The following is a 27,203-nucleotide window of genomic DNA, read 5'->3' as shown; positions in this document are numbered from 1 at the left end:
ATGCCAACAGGAAGTCACTGGACAGCAAACTCTTCCAAGATCATAACTGGGCTGTTGGAGCAACCTGGAAAAGAAGAAAAAAGAAAAACGATGGCAAAAGTAAATAGAGCTCGGTCTACCTCCCCTCCAGATGGAGGCTGGGGCTGGATGATTGTGGCTGGCTGTTTCCTTGTTACCATCTGCACCCGGGCAGTCACAAGGTAGGTAGGATTTCCTTCTTGACTTATTAAGATGACCTGGCCTGTCTTTTCTTTTAAATCTGCTTCATTCTGTTTCTGAACCCATCATTGTGAAGATATGTGTGTGTGCATGTGGTGTGTGTGTATTTCCATTGACTGCTCAGGTATTGTTTCCTTTGCAAAGTATGTGATTCTCTGACACTTATGAGTCCCAGATAGTGGTCTTTTCTATCATATCTGATATTTAAACCTGGAGTCTTAGGACAGTTTTAGGCCAATGCTGTGACTATTCCAGTCGTTCATTTTCATAAGCAGCTCTAGAAGATGTGGAAGGAAACATTTATTTCTTTTCACTCTTCATCTTCCACTCTTCATTAATAGGAAATAGTGAAAACTCATCACATATGAAATAGCATGGGAAATGTCCTACAGTATTTTCATAATGAAATCACTTTTCTGGGGATTTTAAAGAATTGGTAAATGCACACCTGAGAAGGTAATTTAGCTTAAGCCGGCATAGCTCCAGGGGAGGGTAAGATCATTTCTACGAATGTGTTTCTCCAGAATTTTTAACTCTCTCATCTTAATGATAAATCTGAATTAAGATAGATCTTATTCATTAAAGTTTTACAAAGCTAATAGGATGTGTGATCTACAATTCATAAATAAAAAAAAAAACACTATGGTCAAACTGATGACAAGAGATCATAATCATGATGGTGTGATGTGGCTTTAAGTCTAGCGGTGAGGAAAACAGGTGCCAGGTGATAAGAGTATGATTATAAAGTTTGTAGTGGATGTGTGAATGTGTCACACAGAGTTAATCTTACACAGGGTTAGGGTCTATATTCATCCCAGAAAGGATAAAACTTGTAAGGCCAAAATAATCCTGGAAAACTCCTTTGCTCCCTAGGGCTCATTAAGCCCCTGGAAGCTTAAAACCTAGAATTTAAATTATTTTGCTTTATTTTGCATTTTGGCTCTTGTGGTGAAGGCTGACTTCTAGGTTGAAGGAGAGCACAAACATAGATACAGGGATTCTCTCATTCTTGCCTGCTCTCTTCTCCCTCTTACTTTTCTCCAAGGTCACAGTGTTGAATATGCTTAAGTTAGATGCATGTATGTTAGGATTCATCCATCTCATTTATATTTGGAGTAAATATGCATTTGAAGTCTACATATGTTAGCTCTTTCCTCTACAGGTGCTTTCACTCAAATGGAAATCTTTATTTCTCTCCTCTGGCAGCAGACCCTTACAAGAAAGTAATTTGGACTAATTATTTGATGGCATCATCAGTAGAGGCATCAATGTCCCTCCCATAGCAAAGATACAATGCAGGATAGAATAAGATGTTTACCTTTGCTACAGTAAGGTTGGTTGATTGTGTGTCATGATAAACTACAGATTTGTTCAAAATAATACAATTGATGCTGAGTGATTTTACGCTGTTGGTGGGAATATAAATTAGTCCAGCTATTGTGGAAGACAGTGTGGTGATTCCTCCCTCACCTAGAACCGGAAATACTATGAAGTGTGTTTTTTTTTGTTGTTATTGTTGTTTGTTTGGGTTTTTTTTTTTTTTTTTTTTTTTTTTTTTTTTTTTTTTTTTTTGAGATGGAGTCTCCCTCTGTTGCCCAGGCTGGAGCGCAATGGTGCAATCTCCACTCACTGTAACCTCCTCCTCCCAGATTCAAGCGATTCTCCTGCCTCAGCCTCTCAAGCAGCTAGGATTACAGGTATCTACCACCACGCCAAGCTAATTTTTGTATTTTTAGTAGAGACAGGGTTTCACCATGTTGGTCAGGCTGGTCTCGAACTCTTGACTCAGGTGATCCACCCGCCTCAGCCTCCCAAAGTGCTGGGATTACAGGTGTGAGCCACTGTGCCGGGCTGAAGTGTGATTCTTAAGAAGACCTCTGTAAGAGGAATTGGGATACAATTATCCCTTTGACAGTGTGACTTCTCATCACTGATATGACAGCTCCCTGGACATTAAGAAGTCTAGATTATGAGTCTATAATATGAGTCTATAAAACTCATCTATAGGCCAGGCGTGGTGGCTCACACCTGTAATATCAGCACTTTGGGAGGCTGAGGCAGGTGGATCACGAGGTTAGGAGATCAAGACCATCCTGGCTAACACGGTGAAACCCTGTCTCTACTAAACAAAATACAAAAAGTTAGTCAGGTGTGGTGGTGGGCGCCTCTAGTCCCAGCTACTCAGGAGGCTGAGGCAGGAGAATGGTGTGAATCCGAGACGCACAGCTTGCAGTGAGCCGAGATCGCGCCACTGCACTCCAGCCTGGGTGATAGAGCGAGACTCCATCTCAAAACAAACAAACAAACAACAACAAAAAACTCATCTATATTATGAGTCTTGTGTTCTGGGTTTAAAGAAGTGTGGAGTTAAAAGGAATCCTTTTCATCTTAGTCCTTCATATAGAAGCTTCCATCATTCCCATGATGAGGGAGTTCTGGAAGTGGGCACAATGCTTTAGAAGGAGGGATCATGCTGGAATCTTGGGGGTAGTTGAGTCTTCATGATGAAGTTGCACTTTTGTGGAGTTGCCCATAGTGCTTTTCAATGAGATATTAAGATAAGTCTCCCGGCCGGGCGCGGTGGCTCAAGCCTGTAATCCCAGCACTTTGGGAGGCCGAGACGGGCGGATCACGAGGTCAGGAGATCGAGACCATCCTGGCGAACACGGTGAAACCCCGTCTCTACTAAAAATTACAAAAAACTAGCCGGGCGAGGTGGCGGGCGCCTGTGGTCCCAGCTACTTGGGAGGCTGAGGCAGGAGAATGGCGTAAGCCCGGGAGGCGGAGCTTGCAGTGAGCCGAGATCGCGCCACTGCACTCCAGCCTGGGCAACAGAGCGAGACTCCGTCTCAAAAAAAAAAAAAAAAAAAAAAAAAAAAAAAAAAAAAAAGATAAGTCTCCCAATCATGTAGTCTCATGTGAGCCTTGTGATTTATTCACCCTCTATTTAATAGATTAGGACACTGATGCTCAGAAAGATTGACTTGCCTACACTTATTTTATTTTTATTTTTATTTTTTGAGATGGAGTTTCACTCTTATTGCCCAGGCTAGAGTGCAGTGGCATGATCTCAGCTCACTGCAACCTCTGCCTCCCGGGTTCAAGTGATTCTCCTGTCTCAGCCTCCTCAGTAGATGGGATTACAGATGCGTACCACCATTCCCAGTTAATTTTTTGTATTTTTAGTAAGATAGGGTTCACCATGTTGGCCAGGATGGTCTCGAACTCCTGACCTCAGGTGATCTGCCCGCCTTGGCCTCCCAAAGTGCTTGGATTACAGGGGTGAGCCACCGTGCCTGGCCTACATTTATTTTTGTCTAGCAGGACAGAGTTGGACTGGAATTCTAGTTTTTTGTTTTGTTTTGTTTTTTACTTCTCATCTTATTTGTCACTGTACATACATTCATAATCCATTGACTCTTGAAACAAACACACACACACACACACACACATAAACACAGAAACCACTATGGTCTTTCCAATACATAATTCAATAGCTTCCTAAACTATTCTCATACGTACACCACACTTCTACCTGCCCCTGCATACACACTACAAACACACAAACATACACATACACACACAAACACGCAAACTCTGCAGCTTATCCTTTGGAACAACTGTGTATTAGAAGACATGGCTTTTTGTTTTTTGTTTTTTTAAAAATGGTTATGGGAGTCACTGTCTTAACATGGGCAACTTCTTAATACCCAGTGAGCTGTCATATCAGCGATGAGAAGTCATAGTACCAAGGGAATAAATGTCTCCAAATTCCTCTTACAGAGACCCTCTTAAGAATCACACTTCAGACTAAGGAACCTAGGAACCAAGGAATTAATTATCTTTTCTTCTCATAAAATGTCTATCTTAGTGCAAAATTTTTCCATAGGAAAAATTGCAGAGGAACAGGTATTCCTGAGTGCTCCTCAAATTTTCTCACTTTCCACAGTGTTTTACTTTAGTGTAAACTTCTTAGGCTTGCCCCTCCTCTGACATACCACAGACAAATAGGAAAAAGTTAAACACATCTTACTTGCACAATTTTTTTCCAGTAAGATCAAAAGTTAACTCAGGATCCTAAAGTGGTTTGTTAACTCACCCTACATTGCAATTTATAGGAAGGGGATAATCCATCCTGATTTACCATCACCCCATGATTCTTTCTATTCTTTGAAATTCAGGATTGGATGCATTTTAAGAACTTAAAAACTGTTTAAAAGTGTCAGGAATAATCACTAATAATGCCTCTTTACCACCTTGTTCCCAACCAAATCCTAATTAAGCAAAGCTCTTCAGTATGTGAACAGTAAAGGCAATTTATTCTATCTGCTCAATATTAAGCTGTATCCAAGTATCAATTTGATGATGAATAGAAAGGCAAAATCAGTTCACTCCAGAAATACCTTCCGGTGGCAGAATGCCTGTCACTTTAGTCGTTTCCTTAATCATAGTTGGTGCGCTTATGCCAAATCTTTCAATTGGATAACTAAGGGAGCTTAACTCTTAAATCCTCTGTACACCAAAAAAGAAGTAAGTAGATGGTTCCAAAGTGCCTATTACTGTTATTTTTCAGACAGGCAAATAGACCCAAAGGTCAAATTCTCATACTTCTGTCTGTAGAAGAACCATGAAGAGAATGAAGCTCATAGACGCCCAATTTTGTGTTATCACTTGCCCAATCTAACATGTTTGACTGAAAACTCCTGCCTCGTTTGACCAGAGGTATATGGGCTAATGCATATTGGATTCAATTGGTGATGAAACTGGAGGAGATTCTAATAACAGCTGCTTAGATTTGGCAGCACTATAAACAATTTTATCTTTATCAACAGCAAATGGATGCTGGTCCTTTAAAGAAGAAAAAATTTGCTAATCCCTCTGTCTGAAAAAGAACTTCTATAGTATGCTCCTATCTACAAGTAAATAAACAAACCTCCTAGGTGGAACCCAGGTCATCCACACATGCTAACATCTTTCATTATTGATCCTCAGGGACACAGTGGATGTTCTACAGAGTTTTCCAGGCCCTTCTCCATCTTTAGGATATAACTTAGGACACCACAATCACAATCAGACTTGGGATAAATATGTTTATACTGCTGCTCTCAGTTTCCACTAAGCAAATTACAATAACATTACAGTCTGAATATTTTTGAAAAAGGTACAGGGGGAGAGATCTTTGCTCCAAAAAGAAATGGTAGCTAAAGCAGGATGGAATAAAGGGTGCTCAGTTCAGAACATTCTGGCTAATTCAGTGTTCTGTATAAAATTAAGTACATGTGTTCTCTGCCTAAAAAAAAAATGTAGTAACTGGTTGTACATAAAAATATTCAATAAAGTTTGAAAAAAAAAATCACACTTCATGGTATTTCTGGTTCTAGGTCTTTGAGGAATCACTGCACTGTCTTCTACAATGGTTGAACTAATTTATATTCCTGTGAATAGTGTAAAAGTGTTGCTATCTCTCTGCCGCCCTGCCAGCATCTGTTGTTTCTTGACTTTTTAATAATCACCATTCTGACTGGTGTGAGATTGTATCTCATTGTAGTTTTGATTTGCATTTTTCTAATGATCAGTGATGTTGAGCTTTTTTCATATGTTTGTCGGCTGCATAAGTGTCTTCTTTTCAGAAGTATCTGTTCATGTCCTTTGCCCACTTTTTAATCGGGTTGTTTGTTTTTTTCTTGTAAGTTTGTTTAAGTTCCTTGTAGATTCTGGATATTAGACTTTTGTCAGATGGATAGGTTGCAAAAATTTTCTCCCATTCTGTAGGTTGTCTGTTCACTCTGATGATAGTTTCTTTTGCTGTGCAGAAACTCTTTAGTTTAATTAGATCCTATTTTTCAATTTTTGCATAGAAATACCATTTGACCCAGCAATCCCATTACCGGGTATATACCCAAAGGAATATAAATCATACTATTATAATATAAAGATATGTGCACAGATATGTTCAGTGCAACCCTATTCACAATAGCAAAGACATGGAATCAACCCAAATGCCCATCAGTGATAGACTGGATAAAGAAAATGTGGTACATATGCACCACTATGTATGTACTATGCAGCCATAAAAAGGAATAAGATCACGTCCTTTGCAGGGACATGAATGGAGCTGGAAGCCATTATCTTCGGGAAGCTAACACAGGAACAGAAAACCAAACACTCCATCATCTCAATCATAAGTGGAAGCTGAACAATGAAAACACGTGGACACAGGAAGGGGAACAACACACACTGGGGCCTGTCTGGGTGGGGGAGTGGGAAAAGGGAGAGCATCAGGAACTTAGCTCCAAAGAGATTAATAACCTCTTATCCCACACAAGCCTAGAAAGTAGTGTGTACTGCACACTTAGACTATATCATATAACCTATTGCTCCTAAGTTATAAACCTGTACAGCATGTTACTGTATGATACTGAATACTGTAGGCAACTGTAACACAATAGTAAGTGCTTGGGTATATAAACATAGAAAAGGTACAGTAAAAATATGATACTATAATCTTATGAAGTCACCATTGTATATGTAGTCTATTGTTGATCAAAATGTCATTATGTGGTACATGTCTGCATTTTATAATGAGGGCAAATCCAATGAAACGTTGTTCACTTAAATTGAAGTCCTAGTGGTTAGGAGAAAATAACCTTTTTAGTATTAGACTAGCAATCTTTAGAATGTTAAGAACCATCATAAGGTTTTTGTTATTGTTTACACTGAATTAAAGCTAGTTTGACTGTTGCAGTTAATCAATGCCAGGCAGTTCATGTTACCATTCTCTCTGTCGTTGGGTGTGACTATTTAGTACTCCAAGTTCTGACATAATTATTAATCTAGCATCAGATCTGCTGCAGCATGTGTGGTTTCTTAAATCACTGGATAGAGAAGGACCACTTTTTATACCCCTTTGACAGAGATTACATATAGCATTCAGTGTGGCATACAAGAATGGGACTGTGGTGAACACAGAGATGCGCCACTCACTTGGCCTTAGCTGCAGGATGTACAGTCAGCAGAGCCTGCAGCTGTCAATTCTTAGGTCCTCCTCACCTGCAGAAAGCTGCCTCTCCCAAGAGCACACCCTTGGGCGTAGAGGGGGTACTCACCACCAATGACTGATTGAGGATGTGCATCAGGGCTGGACCATTTCATCTGGAATTGGCTGAGAATTTGTTAGGCCTGCATTGCAGTTCGACCTCTCTGCCTAATCCTGCATCCTTCCCTTTCCTTCTACAAGTGTTGATCCTTACTATATGCCCTGCATGCCAAACTTCATCCCACCTTTTGCTGGGACTTAGAATTTAGCTCACCACACTGTTCCATTTTCTCTTTCCTACCACTAGGATCAACAACAAAATTATAGGGCCCAGCGCAAAATGAAAATGCAAGGACCCTTGCTCAAAAAGCAGGGGGAAATGCTGTTAAATGTACTAAAATAGAAAGCTTTTTCCTTTCTTCAGTGGTCTCTTTACATTTTTCATGATGTTTAAATTTGCTATTTAGTGTTATTCTAAGTAAAGTAAATGAGAGTGTGAAATAATTAGAATGAATTGACCATACATCTTTATGTTATGCAATGTCAGCTTTAAATGCAAATATGAGTCTTGAACTCATATATGGAATCACTGAAGTCACACAACTCTTATTTTGTAGCTCATACATACTTACTTCATTTTCCATCAGAACAATAGAAACCCTGCACAAAACTAACTCAACTGTTTTCCTTTGACTTCCTGAGACTTGCACATCCTATCGACATTCTCCTACCTTCAGCTTATTGATGAGTAAGGAAGGACTGAAAGGAAATGGAAATAGCGTTGGCCGATCTTTCTCTTTCCTTCTATGCCATCACCCTCAGCATTAGTGGTTCGCTAATACAGGGAAGTGATATGAATGAAAAAGGGTGTGATAGGAATCCTTGGTCCTTTGTGATTCTTAGAACACCACTGCCTTCTTTCTGCATTTGAAGCAGGTTTTGGTTCAAAAGGAAAGCATAGCCTCTTGGGGCGGGTAGACACTTCATTCCCTATCCCCAGGCCTGCCAAGTTGTAGATGTAACACACTTTCCTCATACTGGCTTTGAGTCTTAACTGAACTCTCTCGAATCGTGGGCCTAGCAGAATACTGTGCTTATGGGACATCTCTAACACTATGTGTGAATGGTGGATCACAGAACTGCAGAAACACATATTGCATGTATCTCCTCTGCTTACATAAAGTCTCCATTGTTCCATTGCACTGCACGTATGAAACACAAATTCAAATATTAAATTATTAAGCTTGTAATCCCAGCACTTTGGGAAACCAAGGCAGGCAGATCACCTGAGGTCAGGAGTTCGAGACCAGCCTGACCAATATGATGAAACCCCGTCTCTACTAAAAATACGAAAATTAGCCGGGCATGGAGGCACGCATCTGTAATCCCAGCTACTCGGGAGGCTGAGACAGGAGAATCGCTTGAACCTGGGAGGCAGAGGTTGCAGTGACCCAAGATCACGTCATTGCACTCCAGTCTGGGCAACAAGAGTGAAACTCTGTTTCAAAAAAAAAAAAATTCAGTCAGTGACAGTCAAGCATTAAATCAAGTTTCATACTTCTAAGTGCCAGGCTCTATGTGACTGTGTAGGCTGCACTCCCATGAAGTTGGCCCTGCCTAACACAGCAGTCTTGTTTATACCTGGTTCTCTCCCTTCTTCTCCAAGCTCTTCACCACCTACTTTCACATCCAGCAGCAACTGGAGAGGAGAGGGAGAGTGAACATAACAGGTTACTATGGATTGTTAAAGCACGATTAATTGGAACTTAGCTCCAAAGAGATTAATAACCTCTTATCTCATCCCCAAGCCACAGGCCTGATTTCTTCCCCTGTTATTACCAGGCTATAAAAGCTTCCTACCTGAATGAGGACACCATGCTAATCCATATAAGGCTCTTCCAAGTTGCACAGTGATGCAAACTATTGCTTCTTGTTCACATGTCTTTCTCTAAGTAATTAACTATTTTTCAATGTAAATATTTCTTTCTCTTCCTCTGCACATACACACATACACACACATATATACACATTTCTGGTTACATAAGAAATCATGTTTATTGAAAAGTAATTCAAAATGCTGAATAAAGAATAAAATAATTATTTCTGATCTCACTATTTACATATAATGATTAGGTACATTTTAGTGTATACGCTTTCAGGAAATTTTCTTTTTTTTTAATTATACTTTAAGTTCTAGGGTACATGTGCACAATGTGCAGGTTTGTTACATAGGTATACATGTGCCATGTTGGTTTGCTACACCCATTAATTTGTCATTTACATTAGGTATTTCTCCTAATGCTATCCCTCCCACATCCCTCCACCCGACGACAGGCACCAGTGTGTGATGTTCCCTGCCCTGTGTCCAAGTGTTCTCATTGTTCGCTTCCCACCTATGAATGAGAACATGCGGTGTTTGGTTTTCTGTTCTTGCGATAGTTTGCTCAGAATTATGGTTTCCAGCTTCATCCATGTCCTTACAAAGGACATGAACTCATCCTTTTTTATGGCTGCATAGTATTCCATGGTGTATATGTGCCACATTTTCTTAATCCAGTCGATCATTGATGGACATTTGGGTTGGTTCCAAGTCTTTGCTATTGTGAATAGTGCCACAATAAACATATGTGTGCTTGTGTCTTTATAGTAGAATGATTTATAATCCTTTGAGTATATACCCAGTAATGGGATTGCTGGGTCAAATGGTATTTCTAGTTCTATATCCTTAAGGAATTGCCACACTGTCTTCCACAATGGTTGAACTAGTTTACAGTCCCACCAACAGTGTAAAAGTGTTCCTGTTTCTCCACAACCTCTCCAGCGCCTGTTGTTTCCTGACTTTTTAATGATGGCCATTCTAACTGGTGTGAGATGGCATCTCATTGTGGTTTTGATTTGCATTTCTCTGATGACAAGTGATGATGAGCATTTTTTCATGTGTCTGTTGGCTGCATAAATGTCTTCTTTTGAGAAGTGTCTGTTCATATCCTTTGCCACCTTTTTGATGGGGTGGTTTAATTTTTTTCTTGTAAATTTGTTTAAGTTCTTTCTAGATTCTGGATATTAGCCCTTTGTCAGATGAGTGGATTACAAAAATTTTCTCGCATTCTGCAGGTTGCCCATTCACTCTGATGGTAGTTTCTTTTGCTGTGCAGAAGCTCTTTAATTTGATTAGATCCCATTTGTCTATTTTGACTTTTGTTGCCATTGCTTTTGGTGTTTAATCATGAAGTCCTAACTCATGCCTATGTCCTGAATGGTATTGTCTAGGTTTTCTTCTAGGATTTTTTTGGTTTTAGGTCTAATATTTAAGTCTTTAATCTGTCTTGAATTAATTCTTGTATAAGGTATAAGGAAGGGATCCAGTTTCAACTTTCCCCATATGGCTAGGCAGTTTTCCCAGCACCATTTATTAAATAGGGAATCCCTTCCCCGTTTGTTATTTTTGTCAGGTTTGTTAAAGATCAGATGGTTATAGATGTGTGGTGTTATTTCTGAGGCTTCTGTTCTGTTCCATTGGTCTATATCTCTGTTTTGGTACCAGTACCAGGCTGTTTGGGTTACTGTAGCCTTGTAGTATAGTTTGAAATCAGGTAGGGTGATGCTGCCAGCTTTGTTCTTTTTGCTTAGGATTGTCTTGGCAATGCAGGCTCTTTTTTGGTTCCATACGAACTTTAAAGTAGTTTCTTCCAATTCTGTGAAGAAAGGCATTGGTAGCTTGATGGGGATCGCATTGAAGCTATAAATTACCTTGGGCAGTATTGCCATTTTCAAGATACTGATTCTTCCTATCCATGAGCATGGAATGTTCTTTCATTTGTTTGTGTCCTCTTTTATTTCATTGAGCAGTGGTTTGTAGTTCTCCTTGAAGAGGTCCTTCACATCCCTTGTAAGTTGGATTCCTAGGTATTTTATTCTCTTTGAAGCAATTGTGAATGGGAGTTCACTCATAATTTGACTCTCTGTCTGTTATTGGCGTATAGGAATGCTTGAGATTTTTGCACATTGATTTTGTATCCTGACACTTTGCTGAAGTTGCTTATCAGCTCTAGGAGCTTTTGGGCTGAGATGATGGGGTTTTCTAAATATACAATCATGTCATCTGCAAACAAGGACAATTTGACTTCCTCTTTTCCTAATTGAATACCCTTTATTTCTTTCACTTCCCTGATTGCCCTGGCCAGAACTTCCAACACTATGTTGAATAGGAGTGGTGAGTGAGGGCATCCCTGTCTTGTGGCAGTTTTCAAAGGGAATGCTTCCAGTTTTTTCCCATTCAGCATGATATTGGCTGTGGGTTTGTCATAAATAGCTCTTATTATTTTGAGATACGTTCCATCAATACTTAGTTTATTGTGATTTTTTAGCATGAAGGGAATGTTGAATTTTGTTGAAGGCCTTTTCTCCATCTGTTGAGATAATCATGTGGTTTTTGTCTTTGGTTCTGTTTATATGATGGATTACATTTATTGATTTGTGTATGTTGAACCAGTCTTGCATCCCAGGGATGAAGCCAACTTGTTCTTGGTGGATAAGTTTTTTGATGTGCTGCTGGATTTGGTTTACCAGTATTTTATTGAGGATTTTTGCATCGATGTTCATCAGGGATATTGGTCTAAAATTCCCTTTTTGTTGTTGTTGTGTTTCTGCCAGGCTTTGGTATCAGAATGATGCTCACCTCATAAAATGAGTTAGGGAGGATTCCCTCTTTTTCTATTGATTGGAATAGTTTCAGAAGGAATGGTACCAGCTCCTCTTTGTACCTCTGATAGAATTCGGCTGTGAATTCGTCTGGTCCTGGACTTTTTTTGGTTGGTAGGCTATTAATTATTGCCTCAATTTCAGAGCCTGTTATCGGTCTAGTCAGGGATCCAACTTCTTCCTGATTTAGTCTTGGGAATATGTGTCCATGAATTTATCCATTTCTTCTAGATTTTCTAGTTTATTTGCGTAGAGGTGTTTATAGTATTCTCTGATGGTAGTTTGTATTCTATGATAGTAGTTTGTATTTCTGTGGGGTCTGTGGTGATTTCCCCTTTGTCATTTTTTATCATGTCTATTTGTTTCTTCTCTCTTTTCTTCTTTATTAGTCTTGCTAGTGGTCTATCTATTTGTTGATCTTTTCAAAAAACCAGCTCCTGGATTCATTGATTTTTTTGAGGAGTTTTTCTTGTCTCTGTCTCCTTCAGTTCTGCTCTATTTTAGTTATTTCTTGCCTTCTGCTAGCTTTTGAATTTGTTTGCTCTTGCTTCTCTAGTTCTTTCAATTGTGATGTTAGGGTGTCAATTTTGATCTCTCCTGCTTTCTCTTGTGGGCATTTAGTGCCATAAATTTCCCTCTACACACTGCTTTAAATGTGTCCCAGAGATTCTGGTGTGTTGTGTCTTTGTTCTCATTGGTTTCAAATAACATCTTTATTTCTGCCTTCATTTTGTTATTTATCCAGTAGTCATTCAGGAGCAGGTTGTTCAGTTTCCATGTAGTTATGCGGTTTTGAGTGAATTTCTTAATCCTGAGTGCTAATTTGATTGCACTGTGGTCTGAGAGACAGTTTATTGTGATTTCTGTCCTTTTACATTTGCTGAGGAGTGGTTTACTTCCAACTATGTGGCCAATTTTGGAATAAGTGCAATGTGGTGCTGAAAAGAATATATATTCTGTTGATTTGGGGTGGAAGCTCTGTAGATGTCTATTAGGTCTGCTTGATGCAGAGCTGAGTTCAAGTCCTGGATATCCTTATTAACCTTCTGTCTTGTTGATCTGTCTCATATTGACAGTGGGGTGTTAAAGTCTCCCATTATTATTGTGTGGGAGTCTAAGTCTCTTTGTAGGTTTCTAAGGACTTGCTTTATGTATCTGGGTGCTCCTGTATTGAGTGCATATATATTTAGGATAGTCAGCTCTTCTTGTTGAATTGATCCCTTTACCATTATGTATTGGCCTTCTTTGTGTCTTTTGATCTTTGTTGCTTTAAAGTCTGTTTTATCAGAGACTAGGATTGAAACCCCTTCCTTTTTTTTTCTTTCCATTTGCTCGGTAGATCTTCTCCATCCCTTTATTGTGAACCTGCATGTGTCTCTGCATGTGAGATGGGTGTCCTGAATACAACACACTGATGACTCTTGAGTCTTTATTCAGTGGGCCAGTCTGTGTCTTTTAATTGGGACATTTATCCTATTTACATTTAAGGTTAATATTGTTATGTGTGAATTTGATCCTGTCATTATGATGTTAGCTGGTTAGTTTGCCCATTAGTTGATGCAGTTCCTTCCTAGCATCGATGGTCTTTACAATTTGGCATGTTTTTGCAGTGGCTGGTACTGATTGTTCCTTTCCATGTTTAGTGCTTCCTTCAGGAGCTCTTGTAGGGCAGGCCTGGTGGTGACAAAATCTCTCACCTTTTGCTTGTCTGTGAAAGATTTTATTTCTTCTTCATTTATGAAGCTTAGTTTGGCTAGATATGAAATTCTGGGTTGAAAATTCTTTTCTTTAAGAACATTGAATATTGGCCCCCAGTCTCTTCTGACTTGCAGGGTTTCTGCCAAGAGATCCATGTTAGTCTGATAGGCTTCCCTTTGTGGATAACCCGACCTTTCTCTCTGGCTGCCCTTAGCATTTTTTCCTTCATTTTAACCTTGGTGAATCTGACAATTAGGTGTCTTGGGGTTGCTCTTCTTGAGGAGTATCTTTGTGGTGTTCTCTGTATTTCCTGAATATGAATATTGGCCTGCCTTGCTAGCTTGGGGAAGTTCTCCTGGATAATATCCTGAAGAGTGTTTTCCAGCTTGGTTCCATTCTCCCCATCACTTTGAGGGCCACCAATCAAACATAGATTTGGTCTTTTCACATAGTCCCATATTTCTTGGAGCCTTTGTTCGTTTCTTTTTACTCTTTTTTCTCTAAACTTCTCTTCTCATTTCATTTCATTAATTTGATCTTCAATCGCTGATACCCTTTCTTCCACTTTATCAAATCAGCTACTGAAGCTTGTACATACGTCACATAGTTTTCATGCCATGGTTTTCAGCTCCATCAGGTCATTTAAGGTCTTCTCTATGCTATTTATTCTAGTTAGCCATTCATCTCATCTTTTTTCAAGGTTTTTAGCTTCCTTGCAGTGGGTTTGAACATCCTCCTTTAGCTTGGAGAAGTTCGTTATTACTGAAGCCTACTTCTGTCAACTCGTCAAAGTCATTCTCCATCCAGCTTTGTTCCATTGCTGATGAGAAGCTGTGATCCTTTGGAGGAGAAGAAGTGCTCTGGTTTTTCAAATTTTCAGCTTTTCTTCTCTGGTTTCTGCCCATCTTTGCGGTTTTATCTACCTTTGGTCTTTGATGATGGTGACCTACAGATGGGGTTTTGGTGTGGATGTCCTTTTTGTTTATGTTGATGCTATTCCTTTCAGTTTGTTAGTTTTCCTTCTAATAGTCAGGTTCCTCAGCTGCAGGTCTGTCGGAGTTTACTGGAGGTCCACTCCAGACCCTCTTTGCCTGGGTATCACCAGCAGAGGCTGCAAAACAGCAAATATTGCAGAACAGCAAATATTGCTGCCTGATCCTTCCTCTGGAAGCTTCGTCTGAGAGGGGCATCCGGCTGTATGAGGCGTCAGTCGGCCCATACTGGGAGGTGTCTCCCAGTTATGCTACATGGGGGTCAGGGACCCACTTAAGGAAACAGTCTGTCCATTCTCAGAGCTCAAACACTGTGCTGCGAGAACCACTGCTCTCTTCAGAGCTGTAAGACAGGGATGTTTAAGTCTGCAGAAATTTCTGCTCCCTTTTGTTCAGCTATGCCCTGCCTCCAGAAGTGGAGTCTATAGAGGCAAGCAGGCCTCACTGAGCTGCAGTGGGCTCCACCCAGTTTGAGCTTTCAGCCACTTTGTTTACCTACTCAAGCCTCAGCAATGGCAGGCGCCCCTCCCTCAGCCAGGCTGCAGTCTCACAGTCTGATCTTGGACTGCTGCACTAGCAGGGAGCAAGGCTCCATGGGCGTGGGACCTTCTGAGTTTGGCATGGGATATAATCTCCTGGTGTGCTGTTTGCTAAGACCATTGGAAAAGTGTAGTATTTAGGTGGCAGTGTCCCAGTTTTCCTGGTACAATCTGTCACGGCTTCCCTTGCCTAGGAAAGGGAAATCCCCTGACCCCTTGTGCTTCCCAGGTGAAGCAATGCCCCACCCTGTTCAGCTCACCCTCCATGGGCTACACCCACTGTCCAACCAGTCCCAGTGAGATGAACCAGGTATCTCAGTTGGAAATGCAGAAATCACCCATCTTCTGCATCAATCACACTGGGAGCTGCAGACCAGAGCGGTTCCTATTCGGCCATCCAGGAAATTTTCTATTTACATAGACTGTTTTTACAAAATAAGTTCTTACTGTATGGACTGTTTGGTAACTAACTTATTTTTTACTTAACACTATATTGCAAATTTATTTCCAAATCAATACATACAGATCAACATCATGATTTTTAAGACATACTATTTTATTTTATTGATATGCCATAATTTATTTAACCAGTCCTTTATTGATGAACAGTCACATTAGTTATGATATTTGGCTATTCTCCAGAATATATCCTCTTATATATCTATTATTATTCTATCCCTCAGAATTTATCATTTTATATACATATATAATTTTATAGACTAAACTAGTTCTCCAGAATATATCCTTTTATCTATCTATCTATCTATCTATCTATCAATCATCAATATCACCTGATTATTTCCTTTATATAAATCCTAGAAATGACAATGCTGGTGATATATAATTCTTTATTGTCAAATCTTAATTTGTATAATAACCTCTTAGAAGAAGTTAGCAAAATACAAAAACAAATAAGAATCCATGTTCTTGACCTGCTTTTGTTTCCATAAAACCTTCTTTAGAGCAGTGGTCTTCACATCTACTTGGCTTTAGTATAGCCCATGTGGTGGTTGAACACTAGTTCTTCTTGTTCTCCAGCATGGCCCAAATGGTCAACTTCTGATTTCCCACTTATTATAGTCTAGCAATTAAAACCCTTGGAGACAGGACCAGCTAATTGAACCAGGCATTTTAAGTTCTGGCTCAAATGCATGCTCATTCACTTTTTGTATAAAATGCCTGCATTGTATTTTTCAGATGTATCTCAATTTTTTTTGTGGAGTTCCAGACATACTTCACTCAGGATTATGCACAAACAGCATGGATCCATTCCATTGTAGATTGTGTAACCATGCTCTGTGGTGAGTATCACTTGCTAGGATAGGGAATTACTGGCCACTGTTGAACTGCATATGACAATGACATTCCACTGACTTTGATTACCAGTTTTTCCAAGTAGAAGGGCTACATTAAAAACTGGCCAGGACTATATAATATAAAGAAAAGATCAGTCCTACCTTCAGCCAAAACCAACCAGACTTGCTCTTGTAATTAATGGTCTTCGCTGATGTCAGGTAGAACAGTTAGATAATACACTCAAAAGAACCCATAAGATTTGGTTCTTCCATATAGCGATAGGATGCTGAACATTCTAGAACCTGTACTGATTTTGGAAGCAATTTACAGTATATGCTTGGCTTCTCTCTTCCAAATGCTATGGCCTTCTCATTCTCCAGTTATGTAAATGGTTATCGATAGTACCATGAGCCATTTCTATACAGTAATGCGTGCCAACAGTGTTGTATCACATCTCAAGTCTTGGATTGCATTCTGTTCCTTTCCCAAGGACTTGACATTTGGCTCATGGATTTCATCTTTATCATGTATAAATCTTCATGCTTACAGAAGTATTGGGGAAGGATAGGATTATGTCGTCATGAGATAAACATATTCATTATGGCTGTAATTTCATTCAAGAAACTCCAAACGTGTTATATAAGGTATATAGGGTGTTCTAGAAACGTATGGAATTAACATTCCATCTGTGTAGTAGAGGACAACAGACCTGGCATTTGTTTAAAATAAATTTCACACTCACATTATTAAACTGATGTCTTAGAGAGTTTCTAAGATTAAATCAAATTGTTTTTAGCTTAGACCCACTTAATCCATTCATTTAAATGAGTTCTGAGTATTTTAGGAAATGTTCATCTCTTCAAGCCATGTCTTAGTGGCAAAAGGGAAATAATACCTGTATTCAGTAACTCATAGTACCATTTTATTCCATTCTAGGTACTGACTCATATTTCTTTTTGGAAAAAAATACACATACTCAGGAATCAGTTAAATTGTAACTGAAATGTATAATATTTGTTTAGTTGGGGGGAAGCTGAGAGCAGTTCTAAGACTAAAAGCAGATTTCATGAGAAGGCTAAATCAACTCCACTCTTTCAACTAATAAGAAGGTCTTAAGGGATCAAAAAATCATATATTTGAGTTTTAGAGCCTGTCTTTTTTTTTTAAACCACTTGATTTTCAGGGTCTCATTATTAGTCACAGCATTTGCATCAGCACACCAAAGAAGCCATGCTTGTCTTCTCAGAGGATAAAGGTGACTCATTTCCCTCATTTCTGTCTTTTGGAGGATAGTCATAATCTCCCAAATAGGGAGAAATGACCTTAGGTGACCAATATGGTCCCAATGACTGTGTGAAGCTTTGAGTAGGGTTATGTCAGAAGCAACATATTTAAATTCTATGCAAGATCAAGAGGCCTGTTGTAAGCAATTACCATATACCTACCTCCTCACCTTGTAACATAATATTAGAACATTAAAGTTCAGAGTATGGATGAGAGTCTGCAGAATCACATGTGGGACACCCACTGGGAACGGATCTGCTCTGTGATGAACAGAGAAGCTACCAGTTGAGTTGGCCCCCAGTTTCAGTCTGATCGATACGAAAATGATCATACTCTTCAAACACCTAGAAAATCAGCTCTTCTGATCTTGCTACTAAGAGTTACTGATGTCAGCATGAATTTTTCCTTAGAAGGAAACTCACATGCCTTCCTCACCCATCACTCCTGCCATTAGTCAGAGAGACCCAAAGAGTAAGGGGCAGAGATAACCTCACAATCAGTGTTAGGTGCTCTTGTTGGTGACCTTGGGCCATGCCATATACCCCTGAACTTCAGTTCCTTTTTGGCCTCTTCTGGCTTTACTTAATGTTCTATGAGCCTTGAGGTCAACATAATTCTGATACACTGACTGGTAAGCCACAAATCGAGTGAGACCAACCAGAATGTCACCATGTGCATGAAGCATTTTGCTTAGATTTTCTGGGCTTTGATATCTCAACTACAGGGCCTGCTGAAGCCTGAAAACAGGGCCAGATTGTGGAATTTGTCTATGATCTCTCTCCCTGGTCTTTTACTGCATAACACTGCTGGTCACATGGTGTTATCCACTTTCTTTCTCCACCAATTAATTGTCACCATTATTGCTAATGATATAGGATCAACACTATAGTAAGCATCCCTGTGCAAGTGACATGTAATTTAGAGAAAGTTGATCCACTGTTTAAAAAGCACCTTACAGTCCTGCCAGTGTGACTATAATAGAATGAAGAGGAATGAGCCTTGAAATGCAGGTCAGGACACTTGAGTTCTATTCCAGCCCTGCTGCTTATTGTCTGTGGGACCGTGGACAATCACTTCCTTTGTCTGGGCCTCAGTTTGCAAAGCTGCAGAATTAATAGGGTGGGCCCAATGCTTTAAAGGTTCTCTGCTCTGTCAATGCCACATCACAGCCTTTTCACAGTGCCCTCAAGGCCTTTCTGTTGAACCTATTTCTTATTGTTTTTGAAGCTCCACTTGGGAGTGTTGTCAGTAACCATTTATCCTGTCAAGTGGGAATCATGCTGGGTGGCTTGCTTGCATCTACCGGACTCATCCTGAGCTCATTTGCCACGAGTCTGAAGCATCTCTACCTCACTCTGGGAGTTCTTACAGGTAAGGGCACTTGGTACCACCTGTCTCACGCCACTCCATCCAGGGGGTTCCAAGCACATCAACAGAGAAGTAACTCATAAAATATTCGTTTTGTTAGATGTATAATTTAGTTGACCTAGCTTATGTTTACCTACCTAGCAGTTAAACAGAGCTGGAAATGAGATTATATTACCCTAATGAAAATGCATCTCCACTTTAATTCAGCCAGATGGCAAAAGCAACTGCAGCTTTCTCTTCGGAATTAGTGTATGGCTGAGATTCTGTACTCAGAAGAAACAAGATATTACCCAGGGCAACGTGAATTTTCAGCAATGGTCATTCTTCCAACCATTGCCAAGACATTAAAATACTATTGACAGTCAATCTGAGTTGCTCCTGCTTTGTAATGAATATTGCTGTCCAATAAACGGGAGTTTCTAATTTTAAAAAAGCCCTTTATTGTGAATATTCTTATATTACGCATTCTTTCTCAATGCTATAACTTTAGCAAATTATAATAAATCCCACGGGTAAAAAACAATATGTACAGTCAATAAATCACACTTACAGAGACGGCATAGGATCAAGATGAGTTGGCTGTGGGACTGCAGTAGGAGTTTGCCCATCACTCAAAGGGGTGTGGAGAGTAGCGCCAACTCCTGTCTGGGCATTGTGCCATTGGTGTGGCATGAATAAGGTCAATAAAGGATGTAACCTCATAGTGAGGCTATAAATTTGGCTGTGTTAGCTAAAGAAGGTACATCCACCCCTAATAACCCAAAGAACCTGACTGCTGCTATGGTGACCAGTGGATCCCAGTTTACCAGGCACTGTCCTGGTTTTAACACTGAAAGTCCCACATCCAGAAACCCCTGAGTCCAGGCAACTCTGGGTTGCTGGCTACCCTACACTGCAGATGAAAGCAGGAGCTTCAGAAGGTGATTCTCTTTTTCCTTCTCTGACATTCTAGTTGCCATAAAATCTAGGCTCAAAGCCCCTCAGATTTTCTTTACTTAAGAAGTCATAGAAGTTGATCTTTTTTTTTTTTTTTTTTTTTTTTTTTTTTGAGACAGGATCTATCTGACCCTGTCCTCAGGCTGGAGTGCAGTGGCACAATCTCAGCTGCAACCTCTGTCTCCTGGGCTCAAGCCATCCTCCCCCTTCAGCCTCCTGAGTAGCTGAGACTACAGGCGCATGCCACCACACCTGGCTAATTTTTTTTTTTTTTTCCAGAGATGGGGTTTTGCCATATTGCCCAGGCTAGTCTCAAACTCCTGAGCTCAAGTGGTCTGCCTGCCTCGGCCTCCCACAGCGCTGGGATTACAGGCATAAGCCACTGCACCCAGCCCAAAAGTTGAAGTCTCTAGAAAGCTTTCTCTGGAGCGTCAACATTTGTCTCCTGACCTTAAGAGATGTTTTCACATATGTGAAAATATACATTGCTATGTTCACATATAAAACTGGCATAATGTTTCCCAACTATGTAAAATTACCCTGGAATTTTCATAGTTGTATATGCTATTTGAATCCAAATTCCAGCGTGGTACAGATTATCAGTGTTGTGTCTTCATAGGCAGTGAAGAGTTGAGGCAATTGTCTGGATTATTTAAGTTAAAAAATGGAGGAGGTGATGAGTTTCTTTGGTTGATATTATCCAGATTTTCTAGTGAATTCCAATATAGTTCATGTAATGCTTTTTATGTTCTTCATTTAACTTTGTTTATGAAGTCACATTTCCTTAAGGGTGTTCTCCCTAAGAAGAAAGTCATGTATATTCTACATTTGCCAAATTGTGAATGACTGGTGAGGGGAGACTCATTTTAAGCTTGGTGTAAAAAGCAGCTTTAAAAGTGTTTAATGAGAGGTCAGATTCTCTTTAATATGAATCATTGTATTCTGAGATATCGTTGGCTGTTTATGGTACATCAGCACTCATAGAGTTCTCTTTATCCTCAGGTCTGGGATTTGCACTTTGTTACTCTCCAGCTATTGCCATGGTTGGCAAGTACTTCAGCAGACGGAAAGCCCTTGCTTACGGTATTGCCATGTCAGGAAGTGGCATTGGCACCTTCATCCTGGCTCCTGTGGTTCAGCTCCTTATTGAACAGTTTTCCTGGCGGGGAGCCTTACTCATTCTTGGGGGCTTTGTCTTGAATCTCTGTGTTTGTGGTGCCTTGATGAGGCCAATTACTCTTAAAGAGGATCACACAACTCCAGAGCAGGACCATGTCTGTAGAACTCAGAAAGAAGACTTTAAGCGGGTGTCTCCCTATTCATCTTTGACCAAAGAATGGGCACAGACTTGCCTCTGTTGCTGTTTGCAGCAAGAGTACAGTTTTTTACTGATGTCAGACTTTGTTGTGTTAGCCATCTCCGTTCTGTTTATGGCTTATGGCTGCAGCCCTCTCTTTGTGTACTTGGTGCCTTATGCTTTGAGTGTTGGAGTGAGTCATCAGCAAGCTGCTTTTCTTATGTCCATACTTGGAGTGATTGACATTATTGGCAATATTACATTTGGATGGCTGACCGACAGAAGGTAAAATTCATGAAACTACAATTGGTTCCCCACCAAGGGACTTTAAGCCTTGAGTTTCTCCTCAGCTCCTTACCCTGTAGAATACCTAGGTCTGAATAATGTTAATAAGTCTGCAGTATCTGAAGGCATCTCCCTTGCTGGTTCTTCTAGATCAGAGGTTGGCAACATTTTCTGTAAAGGGACAGATAGTAAACATTTTTGGCTTTGTAGGCCAAGTGTTCTTCATCACAGCTATCCAACTCTGCTATTATAGTACAAAACAGCCACAGACAATATGTAAACAAAAGAGAGTGGCTATGTTCCAATAAGACTTTATGCAAACTGAAATGTGAATTTCTCTTATAATTTTCATGTGTCACAAAATATTGTTCTTTTGATTTTTTCCAACCATTTTTAAACGGAAAAACCATTCTTAGTTCACAGGTAGTACAAAAAGAGGTCGTGGGCCAGATGTGCCTAAATTGCAGAAGCCTAGGGTAACTACAGGTTCTGGTGGTAGATTTAAGATTTAATTCCATCCTAAGATGAGTCAGTCCTCAAGCAAGGCAACTTCTGGCTGGGTGTGGTGGTGTTAGTTTATTTTGAACCACTCCTGACTGGCAATGGAAAAAGGAGCAGAATCCAATTCAGGCAGGAGGGCCAGGGGCAATGATAACACATTATCTGTAGCCACATATTTATGTTTGACAATGCAAATTGCAAATAATTTCCTTGTAATTGTAGGCTTAGAAACCAAAGTTATAAGAAATCTACAAAGTAATTTCTTCAGCAAATGCTCATCTGTTTGGACTGAAGAATGCAGGCCACTTATATTCTCCTAAATGGTGAACCATTCACACTTGAGAGGTGACTTGCAGAGCTAATACCATCATGTAGCTTCTCACAAATTATGTTTTTGGCAATTAATCAGGATCCAACTGCCATTCTCCAGTGTTATGAATATGATATTTAGTATTAATTGGACATTTGTAATGGTTAAAGAAGAAGGAGAAGAGCAAAGAGTACCTATTTTCACAATCAAATAACTCAGCAAGAAGCAGCCAGGTGTAGGTCTAATGGAGGCATCTCTAGTCTGAGGCATACTAGACCTAAGTTCTTGCACTGGCTCTGCTCCTTATTAACCCTGTAACCTACAGAAAGTCACCTAATCCTCAGATCCACATTGATCTCTCTCTGTAAAATGAGCCAGTGCAATATTTGCCTGTTGACCTTATTACTGTTTTGTGAGGTTCAAATGAGGCTGTGAGTAGAAAAATGTTTGTAAAGCATAAGCTGTTGGAGCTGACATTATACAGAGTCTTTGAAATAATTCATATCATAGATGGGTTTGGAGTTATCAGGAAAATTAATGGGAATACCACTAAGACTTTGTCCTAGTCCAAGACCTCCATCATCTCTGGCAAACCATTTTAATGTCTTTGTATTACAGTTTCCCCTTTGTGTAACCACTTGGGTTATTGCGTATTTATATACCAATGGATAACATATCTAAAAGCATCTAATAAGGTAGACTGCTAGGAAAATTACCCTCCTGACCCTTTACGTCAAGCTTGTCCAACCTGCAGCCCATGGGCTGCCTGCAGCCTGGGGTGGCTTTGAATGTGGTCCAATACAAATTTGTAAACTTTCTTACAACACTTTGAGATTTATGCACACACTCTCTCTCTTTCTTTCTTTCTTTCTTTCTTTCTTTCTTTCTTTCTTTCTTTCTTTCTTTCTTTCTTTCTTTCTTTCTTTCTTTCTTTCTTTTCTTCCTTCCTTCCTTCCTTTCTTTCCTTTCCTTTCCTCTTTCCTTTCTTTCTTTTTTTTTTCATCAGCTATCATTAGTGTTAGTTTATTTTATGTGTGGCCCAAGACAATTATTCTTCTTCCAATGTGGCCCAGGGAAGCCAAAAGATTGGAGACCCCTGCTCTACATTTTATTTCACGACTACTTTCAGAGTAACCCTGTGAGATAAGTAACCTTTCCATTTTATAGCTAAAGAAATTGAGTTAGGCAGGCAGTGGGTGGCAGAAATACTTTTAATATTCTACCTTTCTAATTTTGAAGCATATATTCTTTCTACCACACCATGCTTACTGGGGAGATGAATTCTTGCATTTGCAAAAAGGAAAGATAGGAAGACAACATAGATAACACACAATGGGAAAGCCATCTCTGTAAATAACTGCAGTGCTTACTGCTACATAGCCGTGGCTCTAAAGCTCTTTTACAGAATGTGTACATCTTGCACTCATTCTTGTTCTTCATATCAACAGGTGTCTGAAGAATTACCAGTACGTTTGCTACCTCTTTGCTGTGGGAATGGATGGGCTCTGCTATCTCTGCCTTCCAATGCTTCAAAGTCTCCCTCTGCTCGTGCCTTTCTCTTGTACCTTTGGCTACTTTGATGGTGCCTACGTGACTTTGATCCCAGTAGTGACCACAGAGATAGTGGGGACCACCTCTTTGTCATCAGCGCTTGGTGTGGTATACTTCCTTCACGCAGTGCCATACTTGGTGAGCCCACCCATCGCAGGTAAGTTTCCAGAGAGAAACCCCAACCACCTTTTCTCTCTGGCATATTGATGTGAAAACAGCAAACTCACATGCAGTCAATGAAAAGAATTGTCAAGAGAGTTGGGGAAGAGTGAAAGAGAAAAGGAACATATGAGCCCTCAAAACTATCTTGGTCCCACCTACATCCTTGTTTTATAATCTTCTTCCAACAAAGTAAGAATCTTAGCCTACCTGGAAAGAGTAAGTCCCAAATTAGGGTCTTGATTGCTTTCCATATTAATGATGGGAGCAGGGGGATGGAGCAGTTGTTTAGCTTTATAAATAAGTAGGGTGCATTCAGAGGGAAGTCTCAGGGGAGAACAGGATTCCAACAGGGGGCAGTGGGTGATGAGGCTGAAATTATAAATGCCTGTGTCATAGTGGAGTGTTTTGGGTGCCTGACAAAGGAACTAGGCTCTATTCTTCAGAGACTATGGATAGTATTAAAGTCTTTATGTAAAAGGATAATATGGTAAAGTGTATATGTTAGAAAATGTGATCTAGCAATTGATCTAGTAACTTAAGAGAGAGGTAGCTAAGATTCTATTCTAATGGTTTAGGAGGCAGCTGATAAAGGCCTAGCTAGGGCTGCTGCAGCAGAAATAAAGATGAGCTCTGGGGGCAAGGAGGGTTTTCAAAACAAAATTCAGCAGAATTTAGCATACAGAGGTGAATGAGAGATATAAGTCAAGGATGACTTAGAAAATAATGTCATGGTTGAGAAAATAAAGAAATTAGAGAAAGTGGCTTTGCCTGAAAAATAATGAATATGGTTTTTAGATATGTTGAGATTTCTGAAATATACAGGTAGAAATGCTCAATAGAGCTGTTTAAAGATGAAATATGAGCTTTAATGGATGGCCTGATTTATATATAGATTTGGGAGTCATCATATAAAGCACCCAGAATGTTTTATAAACTCTAAAATGCTATAGAGTAAAGCATGATTAAACAAATAATTTGACAAATATTTATTGTATGCATTAAACAAGTAATTCAGCAAGTATATATTGTGTATGTAACTAGCATTGTGTTTATCATGCTGGAGAGACCGGAGTAAACAGGTTGGAACTTGTTTCTCCTTCCTAAAGCATGTGGTCTTACACCACCTGCATCAGAGTCTCCTAGGGACCTTATTAAAAATGCAGATTCCTTGACACTCCCACCTAGATCTGAATGTTGAGGATGAGTTCCAGAAATCTATATTTTCAACCAGCTTTGTTGTGATGCTCATGCATGGTAAATATTGAGAATTACTGTGCCATATTATTATCTGCCTAAATTAAAACTGAGAGAGTGAACAAGGTCTCTGAAGACAGGCAAAAGAGAAATAACCCAAAACTTTGCCTAGAAAGAAGGCAGGAATTTTTTTGAGGAAGACACGGTTTCTGCTATTAGCTATTATTGTGAATAGACAGTTTCAGGCTATTTCCAAATCCAGCAATTGGGGTGGAATAAAAACAGCAAACTAGGGGAAATTGTGGCCGCTTCAGTGGTGCAGATGAAAAAATCCTGTTCAGTTTAAACTCCATGGTGATCTTTATGTTTAATGCTCCATTTTTGAAAACTGCCCCCAAAATGTTCCCACGTCCTCCCTCCATAGCCTATTTTAGTGCTCACCAACCTTTAGAAACAGTGTCATCCTATCAAAGGTCACAGGACACAAATGAAACTGGGATTCATGAATCTTTTTTTCAGTTCGTGGCCTTCATTGGCAAATCAGACACGATACTCATTACTGGGAATTCGAGGATTAATTCTTATTGTATCATTTTCTTACCTATTTACCTTTCAAATAACAACTCTCTACTCGGTCTTTTTTGTTTGGTGCTATAGAAATGCACAAGTAAATCAAACAATAACTAAAATATCTGAGAGCAGTTTAAATTCAGGAAATTTTGTGGGACTTATAACAACTTCTACATGCCATTTTCAACTAATGGATTTGAAGTGGGTAAAGAAGAAATCATATACTTCTCTGATGGGTTTTCTTGGCAGATCAGAAAGTTTGAAGGAATTTTAAAAAACCTTGGTTAATTATAAAATAATTGCCTGATGAAGTATAATGTTACCCCACTGGTTTTCTGTCATCGTGGCCCCTATTTTGCATATCATATGCCCGGTTTTCCTCAAAATGTAGAGCTGAGATAGATATTGAGATTAATTTGTTGCAACAAGAGATAAAGAAAAAAAAGCTAGTTTGCATTTGCGAATTCTAAAATGGCCCAAAGTTCTGATTTTTCAAACTGGATAGAGTATAATGACTGAATCCAGTTGAAAATGTGATACTGCTTTGAAGCGTCATGTTACTCAAAATAGTGTATGGGTGCTGTGACTACTACTAGCATTTTTTACAAATACGTTCTTTTAACACCCTAGGTGAATTATTCCGACTTGAATAATTTAAATGATGCTATTTTTATCTTTTTACCAGATTTCACGGGGTTAATAATAACTAATATTTACATTGTGACTACTAAGTACATGATGCTCTTCCAAGCACTTCACATAACAACGATCAATTCACTCTAGAAGTTTTCCTGGAAAACAGAATGTGTTTTTCAGTTGCTGCACAAAATTACAATTGGTGGTGCTGTTGGTCTATTATTAACCTTACAAAGTATTAGAATTTGAGAGTGGGTAAGCAATTGAATTTTCAACTTAACAATATCATTTTGCTGTTGTTTGTTACAGGATGGCTGGTAGATACCACTGGCAGCTACACTGCAGCATTCCTCCTCTGTGGATTTTCAATGATATTTAGTTCTGTGTTGCTTGGCTTTGGTAGACTTGTAAAGAGAATGAGAAAAACCCAGCTGCAGTTCATTGCCAAAGAATCCGATCCCAAGCTGCAGCTATGGACCAATGGATCAGTGGCTTATTCTGTGGAGAGAGAATTAGATCAGAAACATGGGGAGCCTGTGGCTACAGCAGTGCCTGGCTACAGCCTCACATGACCAATGGCCTTGAGCCCCAGAATCTTCAGATTTGAGAGAGGTGTGGGGCCAGCAGA

General features: G+C 39.6%; 1 protein-coding gene across 1 annotated transcript; it reads left to right on the top strand.

Annotated features, from left to right (window-relative positions):
• On the top strand, positions 1-27,203 carry SLC16A12 (solute carrier family 16 member 12). Its single transcript, XM_025397616.1, has 6 exons — positions 1-200; positions 16,383-16,486; positions 18,993-19,136; positions 21,072-21,651; positions 23,911-24,170; positions 26,885-27,203. The coding sequence occupies exons 1-6, from the start codon at positions 1-3 to the stop codon at positions 27,145-27,147; spliced, it is 1,551 nt and encodes a 516-aa protein (XP_025253401.1). The 3' UTR covers positions 27,148-27,203.

The sequence above is a fragment of the Theropithecus gelada genome, chromosome 9 (assembly GCF_003255815.1).
Source record: "Theropithecus gelada isolate Dixy chromosome 9, Tgel_1.0, whole genome shotgun sequence".
Taxonomy (NCBI): Eukaryota; Metazoa; Chordata; class Mammalia; order Primates; family Cercopithecidae; genus Theropithecus; species Theropithecus gelada.
Note: the sequence above shows the minus strand (reverse complement) of the source record. Positions and strands in the feature narration are given on the sequence as shown.